This window comes from Taudactylus pleione, unplaced genomic scaffold (genome assembly GCF_031769625.1).
Source record: "Taudactylus pleione unplaced genomic scaffold, aTauple2 ptg001498l, whole genome shotgun sequence".
Classification (NCBI taxonomy): Eukaryota; Metazoa; Chordata; class Amphibia; order Anura; family Myobatrachidae; genus Taudactylus; species Taudactylus pleione.
Genome location: NW_028285896.1, coordinates 387,916 through 407,500, shown reverse-complemented (window position 1 = coordinate 407,500; position 19,585 = coordinate 387,916). Strand labels below are relative to the sequence as shown.

At 45.3% G+C, this 19,585-nt stretch overlaps 1 protein-coding gene across 2 annotated transcripts in view; it reads left to right on the top strand.

The window, feature by feature from the left end:
• The window catches only part of FBXL6 (F-box and leucine rich repeat protein 6), a 140,590-nt gene that overhangs the window by 16,203 nt on the left and 104,802 nt on the right, over positions 1-19,585 (top strand). Inside the window, exons 2-3 of one of the 2 annotated variants that reach the window (XM_088463922.1) lie at positions 15,440-15,811; positions 15,888-16,046. In XM_088463922.1, coding sequence (XP_088320048.1) covers positions 15,471-15,811; positions 15,888-16,046 — 500 coding nt within the window. In that variant the 5' untranslated portion in view covers positions 15,440-15,470. The remainder of the gene's footprint in view (positions 1-15,439; positions 15,812-15,887; positions 16,047-19,585) is intronic. The other variant, XM_088463921.1, reaches the window with a different exon arrangement.

The following is a 19,585-nucleotide window of genomic DNA, read 5'->3' as shown; positions in this document are numbered from 1 at the left end:
CACCCTATATATACCCTTATAGCCATCTATTACACCCTATATATAAACTCTTATAGCCATCTATTACACGCTATATATACCCTTATAGGCATCTATTACATTCTATATATACCCTTATAGCCATCTATTACACCCTATCTATACCCCCATAGCCATCTATTACACCCTATATATACCCTTATAGCCATCTATTACACCCTATATATAAACCCTTCTAGCCATCTATTACGACCTATATATAAACCCTTCTAGCCATCTATTACGACCTATATATAAACCCTTCTAGCCATCTATTACACCCTATATATACCCTTATAGCCATCTATTACACCCTTATAGCCATCTATTACACCCTATATATACCCCATAGCCATCTATTACACTCTATATATAAACCCTTCTAGCCATCTATTACACCCTATATATACCCTTATAGCCATCTATTACACCCTATCTATACTCTTATAGCCATCTATTACACCCTATATATACCCCCATAGCCATCTATTACACCCTATCTATACCCTTATAGCCATCTATTACACCCTATCTATACCCTTCTAGCCATCTATTACGACCTATATATAAACCCTTCTAGCCATCTATTACACCCTATATATACCCTTATAGCCATCTATTACACCCTATCTATACCCTTATAGCCGTCTATTACACCCTATCTATACCCTTATAGCCGTCTATTACACCCTATCTATACCCTTATAGCCATCTATTACACCCTATATATACCCCCATAGCCATCTATTACACCCTATATATACCCTTATAGCCATCTATTACACACTAAATACACCCTTATAGCCATCTATTACACCCTATCTATACCCTTATAGCCGTCTATTACACCCTATCTATACCCTTATAGCCATCTATTACACCCTATCTATACCCTTATAGCCATCTTTTACACCCTATCTATATCCTTATAGCCATCTATTACACCATATATATATATATATATATACCCACATAGCCATCTCTTTCACCCTATCTATACCCTTATATCCATCTATTACACCCTATCTATACCCTTATAGCCATCTATTACACCCTATATATACCCTTATAGCCATCTATTACACCCTGTCTATATACCCTTATAGCCATCTATTACACGCTATATATACCCTTATAGCCATCTATTACTCCCTATATATACCCTTATAGCCATCTATTACACCCTATATATAAACCCTTCTAGCCATCTATTACACCCTATCTATACCCTTATAGCCATCTATTACACCCTATATACACCCTTATAGCCATCTATTACTCCCTATATACACCCTTATCCGTCTATTACACCCTATCTATACCCTTATAGCCATCTATTACACCCTATCTATACCCTTATAGCCATCTTTTACACCCTATATATAAACCCTTATAGCCATCTGTTACACCCTATCTATATCCTTATAGCCATCTATTACACCATATATATATATACCCACATAGCCATCTCTTTCACCCTATCTATACCCTTATAGCCATCTATTACACCCTATCTATACCCTTATAGCCACCTATTACACTCTATCTATACCCTTATAGCCATCTATTACACCCTATATATAAACCCTTATAGCCATCTATTACACCCTATATATACCCTTATAGCCATCTATTACACCCTATCTATACCCTTATAGCCATCTTTTACACCCTATACCCTTATAGCCATCTATTACACCCTATCTATACCCTTATAGCGACCTATTACAACCTATCTATACCCTTATAGCCTTCTATTACACCCTATCTATACCCTTATAGCCATCTATTTCACCCTATATATGTACCCTTATAGCCATCTATTACACCCTATCTATACCCTTATAGCCATCTATTACACCCTATCTATACCCTTATAGCCATCTATTACACACTATCTATACCCTTATAGCCATCTATTACACCCTATATATACCCTTATAGCCATCTATTACACCCTATATATAAACCCTTATAGCCATCTATTACACCCTATATATAAACCCTTCTAGCCATCTATTACACCCTATATATACCCCCATAGCCATCTATTACACCCTATATAGAAACCCTTCTAGCCATCTATTACACCCTATATATACCCTTATAGCCATCTGTTACACCCTATCTATACCCTTATAGCCATCTATTACACTCTATATATACCCTTATAGCCATCTTTTACACCCTATATATACCCTTATAGCCATCTATTACACCCTATCTATACCCTTATAGCCATCTATTACACCCTATCTATACCCTTATAGCCATCTATTACACCCTATCTATACCCTTATAGCCATCTATTACACGCTATGTATACTCTTATAGGCATCTATTACACCCTATATATAATCCCTTCTAGCCATCTATTACACCCTATCTATACCCCCATAGCCATCTATTACACCGTATATATAAACCCTTATAGCCATCTATTACACCCTATGTATACCCCCATCTATTACACCCTATATATAAACCCTTCTAGCCATCTATTACACCCTATCTATACCCTTATAGCCATCTGTTACACCCTATCTATACCCTTATAGCCATCTATTACACCCTATATAAACCCTTATAGCCATCTATTACACCCTATATATAAACCCTTCTAGCCATCTATTACACCCTATATATACCCTTATAGCCATCAATTACACCCTATCTATACCCTTATAGCCATCTATTACTCCCTATCTATACCCTTATAACCATCTATTACACCCTATATATACCCTTATAGCCATCTATTACACCCTATCTATACACTTATAGCCATCTATTACACCCTATATATACCCCCATAGCCATCTATTACACCCTATATATAAACCCTTCTAGCCATCTATTACACCCTATATATAAACCCTTCTAGCCATCTATTACACCCTATATATACCCTTATAGCCATCTATTACACCCTATCTATACCCTTATAGCCATCTATTACACCCTATCTATACCCTTATAGCCATCTATTACACCCTATATATACCCCCATAGCCATCTATTACACCCTATATATACCCTTATAGCCATCTATTACACCCTATATATACCCTTATAGCAATCTATTACACCCTATATACACCCATATAGCCATCTATTACACCCTATCTATACCCTTATAGCCATCTATTACACCCTATATATAAACTAGGGGTGTGCACCGGCCACTTTTCGTGTTTTGTGTTCTGGATCTGGATCTTTCTTCGTGTTTTGGATCTGGATTGGTTTTGCCAAAACCACCCTTCCGTGTTTTGGGTTCTGGGTTTTGTGTTTTGGATCTGTATTTTTTTGAAAAAAGCATAAAGACAGCTAAAATCACAGAATTTGTTGGTTTCTCTGCTCCTATGCTATTCTTAACCTCAATAACCTTAATTTCCACTCATTTCCAGTCTATTCTGAACACCTCACACCTCACAATAGTGTTTTTATGTCCAAAAGGTTGCACCGAGGTAGCTGGATGACTATGCTAAGCGACACGAGTGGGCGGCACAAACACGTGACCCATCTAGGAGTGACACTGCAGTGGCAGACAGGATGGCAGTTAGAAAAACTAGGCCCCCAAACTGTACATAATGCAAAGAAAAAAAAGAGGTGCAAGATGGAATTGTCCTTGGGCCCTCCCACCCACCCTTATGTTGTATAAACAGGACATGCACACTTTAACAAACCAATCATTTCAGCGCCAGGGTCTGCCACACAACTGTGGCTGAAATGATTGGTTCGTTTGGGCCCCCACAAAACAAGCTGGCAATTAATCTGTCCCTGCACAAACTGGCTCTACGGAGGCAAGATGTCATCCTCATCCTCCTCATCCACCGATTCCTCACCCTCTTCAGTGTGTACATCCTCATCCTCACAGAGTATTAATTCGTCCCCGCTGGAACCACAGGTCCCTCTGTACGTTCTGGAGGCTGGTCTCCCTGGAAGAGCTGATAATTCATTTTATGAACATCATCTTCTCCACATTTTGTGGAAGCAACCTCCTACGCCTTTCGCTGACAAGGTTCCCGGCTGCACTAAACACTCTTTCGGAGTACACACTGGAGGGGGGGCAACTCAGGTAACATAGAGCCAGTTGGTACAGGGACCTCCAAATTGCTTCTTTTTCCTGCCAGTACAGGTACGGACTGTCTGACATGCCTACTTGGATGCTGTCACCGATGTAATCCTTTAACAGACAGACGCACGCTTGTCGCTGCTGCTTTAAGGATGCAGGTGCGGCTACAGCCCACACATTTCACAGAGACCGAAAAAAAAAGAACAATATTTTAATTGTTTGTGTAGCACACTTTGAGGGTGTCACCACCCTTTAACAGACAGACGCACGCTTGTCTCTGCTGCTTTGAGGATGCAAGTGCAGCTACATCGCACAAAAGTCACAAACACACAAATAATATTATTTTTTTGGTTTGGACTGGAGTGTACTTTTGGGGGTTACAGCACCCTTAATGGTCAAGCCAGCCGGCCCTTTACTTATGACACAGGCGCAAGCTTGGCACTACTTTGTTGATGCACGTGCGGCTACTGCGCACACAATTCACAAACACAGAAAATTATTTTTTTTTGGGTTTGGACTGGAGTGTACTTTCGGGGGTTACAGCACCCTTTAACGGTCAAGCCAGCCGGCCCTTTACTTATGACACAGGCGCACACTTGGCACTACTTTGTTGATGCACGTGCGGCTACTGCGCACACAATTCACAAACACAGAAAATAATTTTTTTTTTGGTTTGGACTGGAGTGTACTTTGGGGGTTACAGCACCTTTAACGGTCAAGCCAGCCGGCCCTTTACTTATGACACAGGCGCACGCTTGGCACTACTTTGTTGATGCACGTGCGGCTACTGCGCACACAATTCACAAACACAGAAAATATATTATTTTTTTAGCACTTGGGGGGAGCACCCCCAATGGACAGAGCACCCCCTGGACAACACTACAGCACCTCTTTAGGACTGGGACACTGCACAGGACTTTGGAGTGGACACAGCCCCTATGGAGAACTGACTGCACAACACAGTCCAGCCAGCCCCTATGGACTTTGAAGTAGTGGACAACAGCAGCACTACACTACACTACACTACACTACACTACACAGCCCTAACTCCCACCCTCCCTCTTCACTGTCCACAGCCGAGTGAGAAAATGGCACCGACGCGGGTACCTTATATAGGATCCAAAACCCGCGAGACTCAGAAGGCGGGATGATGACGTTTTGCCTCGATTTCAGATCCGAGTCAGGCGGGAAAAGTCGAGCCTGACTCGGATCGGACTCGGATCAGGGGGGCTCTGGGGGGTTCGGATTTCAGAAAACCGAACCCGCTCACCCCTAATATAAACCCTTATAGCCATCTTTTACACCCTATCTATATCCTTCTAGCCATCTATTACACCCTATCTATACCCTTATAGCCATCTATTACACCCTATCTATACCCTTATAGCCATCTATTACACCCTATATATACCCTTATAGCCATCTATTACACCCTATATATACCCTTATAGCCATCTATTACACCCTATATATAAACTCTTAGAGCCATCTATTACACGCTATATATACCCTTATAGGCATCTATTACACCCTATATATACCGTTATAGCCATCTATTACACCCTATATATACCCTTCTAGCCATCTATTACACCCTATATATATACCCTTATAGCCATCTATTACACCCTATATATACCCTTATAGCCATCTATTACTTCCTATCTATACCCTTATAGCTATCTATTACACGCTATATATACCCTTATAGCCATCTATTACACTCTATATATACCCTTATAGCCATCTATTACACCCTATATACACCCTTATAGCCATCTATTACACCTTATATATACCCTTATAGCCATCTATTACTTCCTATCTATACCCTTATAACCATCTATTACACTCTATATATACCCTTATAGCCATGTATTACACCCTATATATACCCTTATAGCCATCTATTACACCCTATCTATACCCTTATAGCTATCTATTACACTCTATATATACCCTTATAGCCATCTATTACACCCTATATACCCTTATAGCCATCTATTACACCCTATCTATATCCTTATAGCCATCTATTACACCCTATATATACCCTTATAGCCATCTATTACACCCTATATATAAACCCTTATCCGTCTATTACACTATATATATATATATATATATATATATATATCTATATCTATATATATATATATACCCTTATAGCCATCTATTACACCCTATCTATATCCTTATAGCCATCTATTACACCCTATCTATACCTTTATAGCCATCTATTACACCCTATATATACCCCCATAGCCATCTATTACACCCTATATATACCCTTATAGCCATCTATTACACCCTATATATACCCTTATAGCCATCCATTACACCCTATATATACCCTTATAGCCATCCATTACACCCTATATATACCCTTATAGCCATCTATTACTTCCTATCTATACCCTTATAGCTATCTATTACACGCTATATATACCCTTATAGCCATCTATTACACTCTATATATACCCTTATAGCCATCTATTACACCCTATATACACCCTTATAGCCATCTATTACACCTTATATATACCCTTATAGCCATCTATTACTTCCTATCTATACCCTTATAACCATCTATTACACTCTATATATACCCTTATAGCCATGTATTACACCCTATATATACCCTTATAGCCATCTATTACACCCTATCTATACCCTTATAGCTATCTATTACACTCTATATATACCCTTATAGCCATCTATTACACCCTATATACCCTTATAGCCATCTATTACACCCTATCTATATCCTTATAGCCATCTATTACACCCTATATATACCCTTATAGCCATCTATTACACCCTATATATAAACCCTTATCCGTCTATTACACTATATATATATATATATATATATATATATCTATACCCTTATAGCCATCTAGTACACCCTATCTATATCCTTATAGCCATCTATTACACCCTATCTATACCTTTATAGCCATCTATTACACCCTATATATACCCCCATAGCCATCTATTACACCCTATATATACCCTTATAGCCATCTATTACACCCTATATATACCCTTATAGCCATCCATTACACCCTATATATACCCTTATAGCCATCCATTACACCCTATATATACCCTTATAGCCATCTATTACACCTTATATATAAACCCTTATCCGTCTATTACACTATATATATATATATATATATATATATATATACCCTTAAAGCCATCTATTACACCCTATCTATATCCTTATAGCCATCTATTACACCCTATCTATACCCTTATAGCCATCTATTACACCCTATATATAAACCCTTATCCGTCTATTACACTATATATATATATCTATATATATATACCCTTATAGCCATCTATTACACCCTATGTATACCCTTATAGCCATCTATTACACCCTATCTATATCCTTATAGCCATCTATTACACCCTATATATACCCTTATAGCCATCTATTACACCCTATATATAAACCCTTATCCGTCTATTACACTATATATATATATATATATATATATATATATATATATATCTATATATATATATACCCTTATAGCCATCTATTACACCCTATCTATACCCTTATAGCCATCTATTACACCCTATATATACCCTTATAGCCATCTGTTACACCCTATCTATACCCTTATAGCCATCTATTACACCCTATATATACCCTTATAGCCATCCATTACACCCTATATGTACCCTTATAGCCATCCATTACACCCTATATATACCCTTATAGCCATCTATTACACCCTATCTATATCATTATAGCCATCTATTACACCCTATATATAAACCCTTATCCGTCTATTACACTATATATATATATATCTATATATATATATACCCTTATAGCCATCTATTACACCCTATCTATACCCTTATAGCCATCTATTACACCCTATCTATACCCTTATAGCCATCCATTACACTATATATATATACATATATATATATATATATAATGTGTTCCCTCTAGCTCTGGCGGCAGGCAGGGCGCCTGAGCTAGAGAGGGCAATCTTGTGCGCGCGCCGAAGGCGAGCGCGCGGCCGAAAAGGGGTTGTGGTTATGAAAAGGGGGCGTATCTATAAGACGCGTCCCCTTTTCGTCATACTTGGTGGCGTGCCCGGCGCTTACGGACATGCCGGGCAGCCCCCAAGCGCTGCAGAAAAGAAGAATAGACGCCGGGCGCATGCGCCCGGCGTCTATTCTCCGGCGGATCACCGCATGTTTGTCCACCCGCGGGACACTGCGTCCCGCGGGTGAGAACGGCTCCCGCAGGCTGTTAGGGCAGGGCGCTTTTTGCCCCATTTATAGTCAAAAAAGATTTTTTAAATAGGTACCAACAGGGTAATAAACAAGCCATTTGCGATAGTATATAAAGTTATACTCAGCACATATTCAGTGGGTCATAGTCTGGGGAGCCACGCTCTGAACCCAGTGGGCTCCAACAGCCGTTTCGTGACACCTTCCTCAGGGAATCACAAGTTTACACTCAGCAAATCGGCACGCTATATACCCCTAAAATCACCTCAAGTGAACTCACCTGTGCCGCGCCTCACCGCGCGCCATCACCCTCGCCCGCACCACGCTCCCTCCGTCCACGACGATGCGCACACGTCCCATCCGCCGGATATGACGTCATCCGGAACGAGTATGCACCCGCCGGAGCCCGGGGGAAGACATCATGGTTCCTGGGCGCCGGAAATGACGCCGGCCGATGCGGCACAGCTGTCCCCATGTAAACAATACACTTTTATTCAATAAAACATCAAAAATTGACAACACAAGACAGACAATACTACACTATGACAAGAAATGTTAAACATGCAGATACATAGCTATAGAACTCTAATCCCAACAGATGGCAAAAACATCTGTGGAGACCAGGGCCGCAACTAAGGGGGGGCTAGAGGTGCACGTGCATCGGGTGCCAGAATGCAGGGGTTGAAAAAGGGATGACTCACTGTGGCTTGGGGGCTGGAGAGTCAGAAAACGGCCATCCAAAAATGGCCACCGCCAAGGAGGAGACAGATGCTAGAGGTCCTTACTGGACCTCTAGTGTCTGTTAGTCCAGCGCAAGTGCCAGGAGATGATGCTGAAAGCTGCATCTTCTCCCGTGAAACCTCCTGGCAACGAGCATAAACCCCATGGCAACGAGCATGTAACCCCATAGCAACGAGCATGAATCCCCCTGGCAACTAGCATGGAACCCCCTGGCAATGAGCAGGTAATTTTAAGTAATTAGAAGCCTTACTGTGGGGCAAAAAATGGTGTCGGACAAATATGTAAGTGGCACTTTGGTAATAAGCACTACAGTGTGTGGCATAATGTGTAATGGGCATTATGGTATGTGGATAATGTAACTCACTATACCAGGGACGTTTGACTAGTGCACTGCCTTATGGAGGAGCAAGGACAAAATCCAGGTATGGGAAGGGAGGGGGCGCAAAATTACTACCTTGCACCGGGTGACAGATATCCTAGTTTCGGTCCTGGTGGAGACTGACATAGTATATGCTCAAGGTACAAATGATAGTAAAGATAATTATCAATAAGCAGCAGTTGAGTACTACAAAAAAAAAAAGCAATAATCAGCTCAGAGGGCCAAACAACAGCCGGGAAAAATTATTAAGTATATTTTTGGAGAGATCTTATGTATTTTAATCACCAACAAAAGGCGCAAATGTAAATTCCTCGTTTAGCCCATGGGGAACCATGGTTCCAAGCTCATAAATCCACTTGCACTCTTGTTTCAGAAATATATATATATTATAAGCTTTGCTGGACAAAAGGAGGGAGAGATTATTGTGGGAGGATTGTGTACCAGAAATGCATTTCGGGGGTTTCTAGGCCAGCTATGGCTATATGCTGGGTGACCAGGGCCATGGAACGTTGGGCAAATACCTTGGAAGCGTCCTTGCCTGTAGAGGCTACCAGTGAACAAATTGAACTGGTAGGTTACCTCAGAGACTCTGCTACATATGTGAATGAGGCTGCTTTGGATGTTAGTCTCCTAACATCTCACATGTCATCGGCTGCAGTGTCAACTAGACTCTCTCTTTGGTTGTGATCTTGGAGAGTGGATTCTGAGGCCAAGAAAGGGTTAGAAGGTTTACCCTTTAATGGCCAGGACTTATTTGGACAAAATCGTGGACACTTTGGCTGCTGCCAAGTCTGCCTGTTTGCCTTTGACCCCAATGCCATCAGGATCTGGAACTCAGTCCTTTCGGACTTTCCGTCCTCTGGGTAAGGCTAAGGTTCAGAACTCTCCCAGACCGTCAGGAGCTAAGAAGGTCACAAAGCCCAAGAAGCAGGCTTGGAGTACCAGGCGTCCAGCTGCCAAGCCCGAGGCTAATCCCTCAGCCTGACGGGGCGAGCCTCTCCTTGGGGGACCCCAAGGTGGGAAGCCAACTTCTTCACTTCACCCAGTGTTGGTGGCATACCACAACAGACACTTGGGTAAGGGAAGTGGTCTCTCAAGGGTACGCCCTTTCCTTCCAATACAGACCTCATCAATTCTTCCTTACGGGACTTCAGATGGATCAGGAAAAGGCATTGGAACTGCAGAAAGTTATACGTTCTACAGGGAGTTATAGTTCCGTTACCTACTCCCCAGAGGGGAACGGGCTATTAATCCACTCTTTTTGGTTCCAAAACCAAATGGAGAAACTTGTTTAGGGACTTGAGGTTTAGGATAGGCTTGTATGCACCGAGTACTTCGGTTCAAAATGGAAACCCTGCGGTCAATTATACTGAATAGAGAAGTATTATGTCCAGCGCTAACCAAAAAAGTGGAATAGTCAAAGAAAAACAGAGAACTATGTAATCAATGTATAAATAAAATATGTTTATTTATATTTAAGATGTTGCAATGAAGATGGCAACAGTTGCAGAAATGGTATCTGTTAGTATGGCACTTACTGGGAAGTTCAGATGGCTCCTTTAGGGTACCTACGTTACCTATGGCCAATTGCTCTGGAATTGATTGAGCTGGCAATATTGTGCTCAGTTCAAAAACTTCTTGTAAAATCACCTTGGTTGCAGGTTACATAAGTGGACTCCTTAAGGGTGTCCCTTTCCGTACAGCACTTTGTGCCTACGTCTCCCTTTTAACACTGTTCGTGACAACCTTCTCGGTGTATGTATACAATCTTACTATCATCAAATTGCCCTATGCTTGATATTATGGCATAAGTATTGATAGATATTGATGATAGGTATTGATGGATATCTGTATATATTCACACACTGTCCTCCTGTATATGCGTGTCCAGTCTTGTGGAGGTACAGGTCTGGTGAGGGGTCTTGGTCTGCCCTTGCTAAGGGGTGACCTTCCGCATGTTCAAATGTACCATACGTCCCCTCACAAGCAGTGTTCAACAGAAAATTGTATGTGTGAGTCCAAGCGGCGGCGTCCCGCACTGCTGGTCTTACCGGTGGTGATCACTTTTGTAGTGGAGCTTCACCGCATCCCGTGTGGACTCTGTTAGCCGATGGTAGTGAAGACACCTTCCTCCTGCTGAGACGTCGTATGTTGAGACTGAGTCCGGAAAGCGTTGATTGGCGTGAAGCTACTGTTATGTCTCCTGCAGGGAGGGGACACAGCTATGGAACCTGGGGATTTATTGGTGCCTCTGGACATTCAGGATGTCCTGATGGCTTTCGGCTCACCAGAGGTACCTCAGGTTCGCAGTGTTGCAACAACACTTCCAGTTTCAGGCCCTGCCGTTTGGACTGTCCACAGCACCCAGGGTGTTCACCAAACTTATGGCACTGATGGCGGCCCAACTGCGGCTGCAGGGGGTCCGTCTGTTGCCCTACCTGGACGACCTACTATTGCTAGCCAGGTTGCCGGAATTACTACTTCAGCATCTACAGCTGACAATAACAGTGCTACAAGGCCACGGTTGGTTGATCAACTGGAAGAAGTCCTCTCTGACGCCCTCACAGAGGATGTTGCATCTTGGGGCATTATTGGATTCTCAACAACAGAGGATTTTCTTAACCAGGGACAAGATAACCACACTGCAGCAGCGGGTTCGCAGCTGCCTGCACTGTCGCCGGGTGTCGGTTCACTCGGCAATGCAGTTACTGGGCTCCATGGTGTCGACCTTCGACATGGTGGAGTATGGCCAGTTCCATTCCCGGCCTCTACAGACACTGATCCTTTCCAGATGGGACGGATCTCCACGCCGGATACAAACCCAGACATTGGTACTGTCTCCAGAGGTACGTCTGTCTCTGACTTGGTGTCTCCACACAAGTCACCTTACCAAGGGCCACCCCTTTTGGATCCCGGAGTGGGTCCTTCTGACAACAGACGCCTGTCCCCGGAGTTGGGGTGCAGTGACTGGTTCACACCTCTTTCAGGGAAAGTGGACAATAGAGGAGTCCGTGCTTCCAATAAACATATTAATGGCGGTTCTAAGGGCTCTTCAGCATGCAAGGCTCATACTTCATGGAAAACCTGTGCAAGTCCAGTCAGACAACGCCACCACAGTGGCCTACATAAACCGCCAAGGGGGCACTCGAAGTCAGGCGGCACTAATGGAAGTGTCCCGCATCCTGACTTGGGCGGAGGGCAATCTCCCAGCCATCTCGGCAGTGTTTATCCCGGGAGTCCTGAACTGGGAAGCGGACTTCCTAAGCCATCACTATATACACCCAGGGGAATGGTCACTTCACCAGGAAGTATTTCAGCTTCTGGTGAACAGGTGGGGCCTTCCTGAGGTAGATCTAATGGCATCTCGGCACAACCACAAGTTGCCAAGGTATGGCTCAAGAACAAGAGACGTGGGGGCTCTGCTGGTAGACTCTGTCAGTAAATGGACCTTCCAGTTCGCGTACCTGTTCCCTCCGTTCTCCCTTCTGCCTTGCGTGATTCGGCAGTTCAAGCAAGAAGGAGGTATGCTACTGCTGGTAGCTCCAGCGTGGCCCAGACGTCACTGGTACGCAGATCTTCGGAGTCTATCCATAGACACTCCGATGCTGTTGCCTCAACGTCCGGACCTGTTGTCCCAAGGTCCTTGCCTCTACCTGGACCTGAGTAGTCTGTCTTTGACGGCGTGGCTCTTGAAACTGCCCTCCTGAGTTCCAGGGGTTTTTCCAGCTCGGTGGTGAACACCATGCTCAGAGCTCGCAAGCCTGCTTCTGCGAGAGTTTATCACAGTGTGGCACACCTTCTTTGAATGGTGTCGCCCCAGAGGTTATAATCCTCAAACATTTGGATTTTGGCATTCCTGCAGGCAGGCTTAGATCACGGTATTCGCCTTGCTTCTCTGAAGGTGCAGGTTTCTGCCCTGTCAGTACTGTTTCACCGTAGGATTGCTACTGTTCCGGATGTACACACCTTTATGCAAGGTGTGCTTTTCATCCAGCCTCCCTTTATCCCACCGGTGGCTCCTTGGGATTTGACTGTGGTACTTAGGGCTCTACAAGGACCGCCATTTGAACCACTGGGCTCAGTGGATTTAAAATGGCTCACAAATCAAACTTTCTTCTAGCCATTGCTTCGGCCAGAAGGGTGTCAGATTTGGGGGCTCTTTCATGTCGCCCTCCTTTTCCGATTTTTCATAGCGACAGGGCGGTTCTTCGTACTCGCCCTGGTTTCCTACCTAAGGTGGTATCCAGCTTCAACATTAATGAGGAAATTATAGTACCAGCTTTTAACTCCCCAGACCTTTCAGCTGGTGAGGCCTCTTTGGATGTGGTACGTGCTCTACAAACTTATGTGGACTGTACCAACTCATTTCGGAAGTCGGACTCGTTGTTTTTCCTTTTTGGTTTCCGAAAGAAAGGATGGCCTGTCACTAAGCAGACTTTGGCAGGCTGGATTCGCCTGGCAATTTCAGAGGCTTACCTTCAAGAGGGCCTTCCTGTACCATCCTCTGTTAAGGCTCATTCTACTCTGTCTGTGGGTCCTTCATGGGCAGCTCTTCGTGGCGTCTCTGCTATTCAGCTGTGCAAGGCGGCCACGTGGTCTACTGTCCTTACATTCCTAAGGTATTATGCATTTGATACCTTTGCCTCTCAGGACGCTGAGAGGCAAATTCTCAGGCGGATTCTCCTTTCTGCACATGAGCGTCCCCACCCTTAAGGAGACTGCTTTGGTACATCCCCAAGGTCTCCTGTGGACCCCCTATGGACCCTGCAGTAGAAAATAAGAGATTAGGTAATTAGATTACCTTACCTTTGTTATCTCTATTTCTACAAAGTCCATAGGGATCCACAGGACTCCTGCCCTGTTGCACCTGTGCTGCAGATGGGCTGTGTTCTGTCTCCTTCTGTATGTGAGAATGTGATACTTGAGTGTTTCAGAATTTCTTCCTTCTCTTCTCCTCCGGCCATTGGCTTGTTACGAAACTGGGGTGCCTTGGCCTGGTGGCGGGGTTTAGGAGAGTGGCCTGGTGCATCCTGAGAGCACAAATTTAACTATTGAGGTGCTTGACGACTGACGTCATCAACCTATATCCCAAGATCTCCTGTGGTTCCCTATGGACATTGTAGAAATAGAGATAACAAAGGTAAGGTCATATCTCTTATTATTCCCCTATATCCAGCTAACATATATATATATATATATATATATATATATATATATATCTCTATATCTCTCTATCCATATATTACACCCTATTTATACCCCTTTATCCATCTATTACTATATATATATATATATTCCCCCTACATCCATCCATATGCTAGTATATAACCGTATACACAATCACATGTGACGTCAGTAAGTACAGTAGTAAATAATCTATATAAAGGGCCTGTGCTGAGCTGCTGTGTGTAAGAGCTGGTTCTGGGCACAGGCTCAGCGTATTCTTCCCACTAGGCTCCTGTAGCCGGGCACCGCGCCCTGCCCCATCTCCGGAGGGCAGAATATACCCTGCCCTTTAGCCGGCACCCCGCTAAAACAACCTGCCGGGTGCTGTCCCCATCCGTAAGCCGCAATAATCGTAGGGGGAGTTGTGGTGGTCCCGGCATCTAGTCACAGAGAAGGGAGAGCTTGGGGGCAGCCCGGTGTGTCTGTAAGTGCTGCGCACGCCCCCTAGAGGGCTGAAAAGGGGCTCGTCTCCAAGACACGCCCCCTTTTCTTGTGGCCACGCACCCCTTTTCTCGTGACCGCGCTCCCTTTCTCGCCTTGCCCAGTGGCTGACCTATCATGAACACTACTATATGTTGCTATTATTGCTGAATGTTTAGTATAAATGTCTCCTCTGAGATCAGCAGCTGGGCGGTCGGAGAGCGGCTCTATCGCAATCTACATTTCCTTGTTTTATTTGTGGTAATAAATAATTATATTTTGTAATTCGTTGTATTTTCCTCTGGAAGGCTGGGAACACTTTGCACCGTTTCCTTATAGATGATGTCATCGTCGTCGCACAATAAGAGCGAAGCCTTGGGCTGTCGATCCGGCAAAAGGAGCAGAAGATGGCGCCCTAGCTCCAGGAAGCGCCGTCCGTACCAGCAGTCTGGAGGCCCCTATTATGTCCAGCACACCGACAAGGACATGCTGCTTCTCATCGCCAGCCACAGCGACGTGGAGGACAGTGTCCAGGTCATGAAGCCGTCGCGCAGATCGGATGAGACAGAAGTCGCCATTGCCACCGACTCCGGCTGGGGCAGCTTAATGCCTCTGGAGATCTTACACAGGGTCTTCCAGCTGGTGGTGGAGAGTGAGGGGGCCGTTCCGTCCATGTGCAGGTGAGGTAGCTGGAGACCCATCTGTTCTGGGCGTTCCTCAGTCTGTCTCTCTCTCATTGTCCTGTGTGATTCCCAGGCTGTCCCAGGTGTGCCGACGCTGGTACCAGGTGGCTGCCAGTCCTGCCCTCTGGCACCACGTGTCCATCAGTGTCTGCTGGGTCCTTCCCACCAAGAAAGATCCACCCAACGTCCAGAAGAAGATCCAGCAGACCATGGAGATGCTGATACAGAAGAGGTCAGTGTGTGACTACCAGGACTAGCTTTGTCTCCTCATATCCCAGTAATGAACAGCGGCCTAGATCTAGCAAGGGAACAGTCCCTGCTCCGCACCTGTATCCCATAGATTAGGGGACTGACATCCAATCACATTGTGACCCCGGGGTGCGAGTAATTACCCCTCCTCCACTTAGGGGCTGACCACAGGGAATGAGCCTGTTGCTGGCCTTTACGTATCTTCTTGTGACATCATCAGTCAGTTACATCACATAACTGACATCACACAATGTCAGCAATAGCAGCCAATCACAGAATCTGTCCCCAAACCTTCTATTGGTTGCCTGGAAATAGGGAGATACTATAGAAGGTGTAATAATTCCTGTGTATAGCGCCATTGGAAAATAACCTTATTATGGACACGGGAAGGATGCGTCTCCTCCATGAGGTCACGTCGCCACCATGAATTGTCTCATTAAATTACATTAATCAGCACGATTAGTGTCTAATTGCACCGTGCAGGAGAGAATTAGTAAAGTATTAAAGAGATCTCCAAATCTAAATGAACCTTGGATTCTGGCCGGACCTTGTACCCTGGCACAGATGGTGTCATACTGTAATGCCACAAAACCCCGGGGCAGAGTGACGGGCGTGAGCGGAAAACGTTACTCTGATATGTACAATATCGCAGGATAAACAGCCGCGTTTTGCTGCAACCTGCTCAATGAGTAATTCAGCACAGAGGCACCGTTGTATAAGTGCCTCGCCTTTCCTGTGTACCTTGGGGGCTTAGGTGGGGCTTATGTCCATTAACACCTTCGCTGCTGGGGGTTTTCTCACCCGTGTGCGGAGGCCATTTTTCACATTTGCGCTGCTCACATTCCTGTAACAATGATTAGTTCTATGCTGTAGCCACACTTGTTATATATTGGTTTTAGTCAGAAGACTTTAGCTCCAAATCCCCATCGGTTGTGTTACCCATTCCAGCACATCAGAGACGCGGAGATTACATGGCCCAAAAACACGGGACCCAAACGTGTATTTTATTTTCTGTCTCCTTTATTTACCGGTGGTCCCCGGATAATAACTACTAAGGAAGAGGAGACTCTTCTTTTCAAGACAGGGTGCCCCCATGTGTGCGGGTCTGAACGGGGGGCAGAAGGCGCAATGGGCCCGTCCCCCATCTATTTCTATTTTAGCGCAGGGTGGTATTGTGTGGTGATCACATTCGCTGCTGGGGGGGGGCACATAATTTGAGAGCAGACTCCCCTCTTTCATATGTGAGTGACCCCACATTCCATGTTTTATTTTGGCAGTGATGGGACATGTAGTGCTCTCTTAGCCGTATGTGGCACTCAGACCGCTGGGTGTTATCAGAAGCCGACGCACCGTGCTGCATACACACGTGTCCTTATACATCTTTCTATATCAGACTGTGCTGGATTCCATATACCGGAGTCTATATTTTATATACCTGGCAATAAGCCGATCGGACAGCCTAATACCGGTGTCTGGTACGCCCAACCTCAGGAAGCCGCATTCACGGCACTCAGACCGCTGGGCGTTATCAGAAGCCGACGCACCGTGCTGCGTACACACGTGTCCTTATACATCTTTGTATATCAGACTGTGCTGGTTACATTGATATGTAGCACTAATATGTCTGTGTGCCACTGAGTCTATAAGGGGGTATCCAATTAGCCGTGATCAGCGAAAAACAGGGATTATTCACCGATTTTCCACATATTTCGGCAATTTTTTCTTTTTTTTTTCTTTTCTTCCCCTATTCTTTATTTCTCCCAAAAACACTCAGGATCCATGATAAGTTCACGGATTCTATGTATTTTCGCCCTTTCAGGGTCCAAAAAAACTGCACTTTCTACTTCAGGGTCCATAGGGGGTCCACAGGGTTGACCTTTGGGTATAGCTGGATCTGGATCCACGGGCACCACGCAGTTAAAGCTTTTGCTGCTCCCAGGATGCACTTGGGTCCATCCTCCTCTATACCCCGAGCCCAGGATCCTCAGTCTTTAGTTGGTGCCCGGCCGGAGTCGGGTCACCCTGGGCAGTGGGGCTCCATATGCAGCCCCTAAGCTTATTTATTTTTTAAAGAAGAAATGTATTTATTTATTTTTACGCTCTTCAGAGCGGCAGCATCAGACTGTCCATCTGGACGTCCACGCTGCCACTCCAACAGCCCCGCTGGCGCTGCGACGCCGGTACTGATCTGGGGATTGCAGCGGGACCCCGGAGTCAGTACTAGCATGGCTCCGGGACCTCCCACAGACTGCTGCCGGATTTGCCAGGGACAGGTAAGCAGCGGGCAGCGCAATTCAGTCTTTAGCCGCCGGTCTCCAGAGACCGGCGGCGCTAGTTAGCGGCGGTGGGCTCCCCCTATTAGGAATACCAATACCCCGCGTGTCTGCTAGACCACCAGGGAGTAATTGCTGTACGGGAACCAGCGTCCCTGGGGTTAATTACTAGCCAGGGGAGGCAGCCTTCCCTGGTTCAGCGCTCCTCCCCTCAGCCCAGCGCGCCTTCTCTCATGTGTGCTGGCGTCGCTGAGCTGCTCCTCCTGCGGCCACTCCTCCTCAGAGCTCTCCGACGGCCATCTTCTTGTGGCAAACGCAGATCTCCCAGGCGGATACATTGGACCAGTCCCCCTGTGTACCTCTCCCCTGATCAGGACAGTGTTCGCAGCGCTATAGCCCTCCCAGACACTGAATCTGGGAGGTGATTGTAGCGGAAGGTGCAGTGAGTAGAACTTCTCTGCATGGTATGTGACTGTTACTAGTGCTGCTGTCTGTGCTTATTTCTACTTACCGTCAGCTTATACCTATCCCTTTACTTCTCCTACGGCCCGCAGGTGCGTGGGGGAGGGGTGTTCTTTCTGTATATCTCACTTATATAAATCTACGTATTTGTGAGGTCCGTCACATACTGCGGTGTGCTCCTCAGTACCATATTGTGGGCTGTTTGTGTTGTATACTTGGGAGTGCGCAGGTGTTATACGCCTTACATCTTCTCGGTGATAAATATTAATTGAAAATTTATTGTCATGTCTGATGAGGAGAATGAGCGCTCCGAGCCTCCTGTGTTGTTTTCCTGCCGGCGCTGTTCGGCAGGGGTTGATAGGGAGGATTTATCACAGGATGGTCTGTGCGGGTGGTGCCAGCTGGTGCCTGGCCCCTCTAAATCCCCGGTGGCGCAGGATCCTCCTTGGGCGATGTTTTCACAGGTGCTGGCGTCAATAGCGGACCGTTTAGCAGTCCCGAGTGGAGTCCCTACTAGGGCGTTGCCCCAGCCTACCATCCCCCGTTCCCCGGGTATTCCGCATTTATTGCAGTCTCCCCCCCCAGATCTCAGACTGTGGATCCTTTATACGGGGTTGCCTGTGTATGCTCAGTCTCCCCCAGTGACGCAGCAGTCGGTGCCCTTTCAGGGGTTTTCTCAGGCGGTTCCTCCACCCTGGATGGATGTACTCTCCAGCTCTGTTCAGAGTCTGGCGGCCTTGTCTTTTCAGTCGATGTTACAAAGTGACATGCCCCCGAAGGCGTCCAA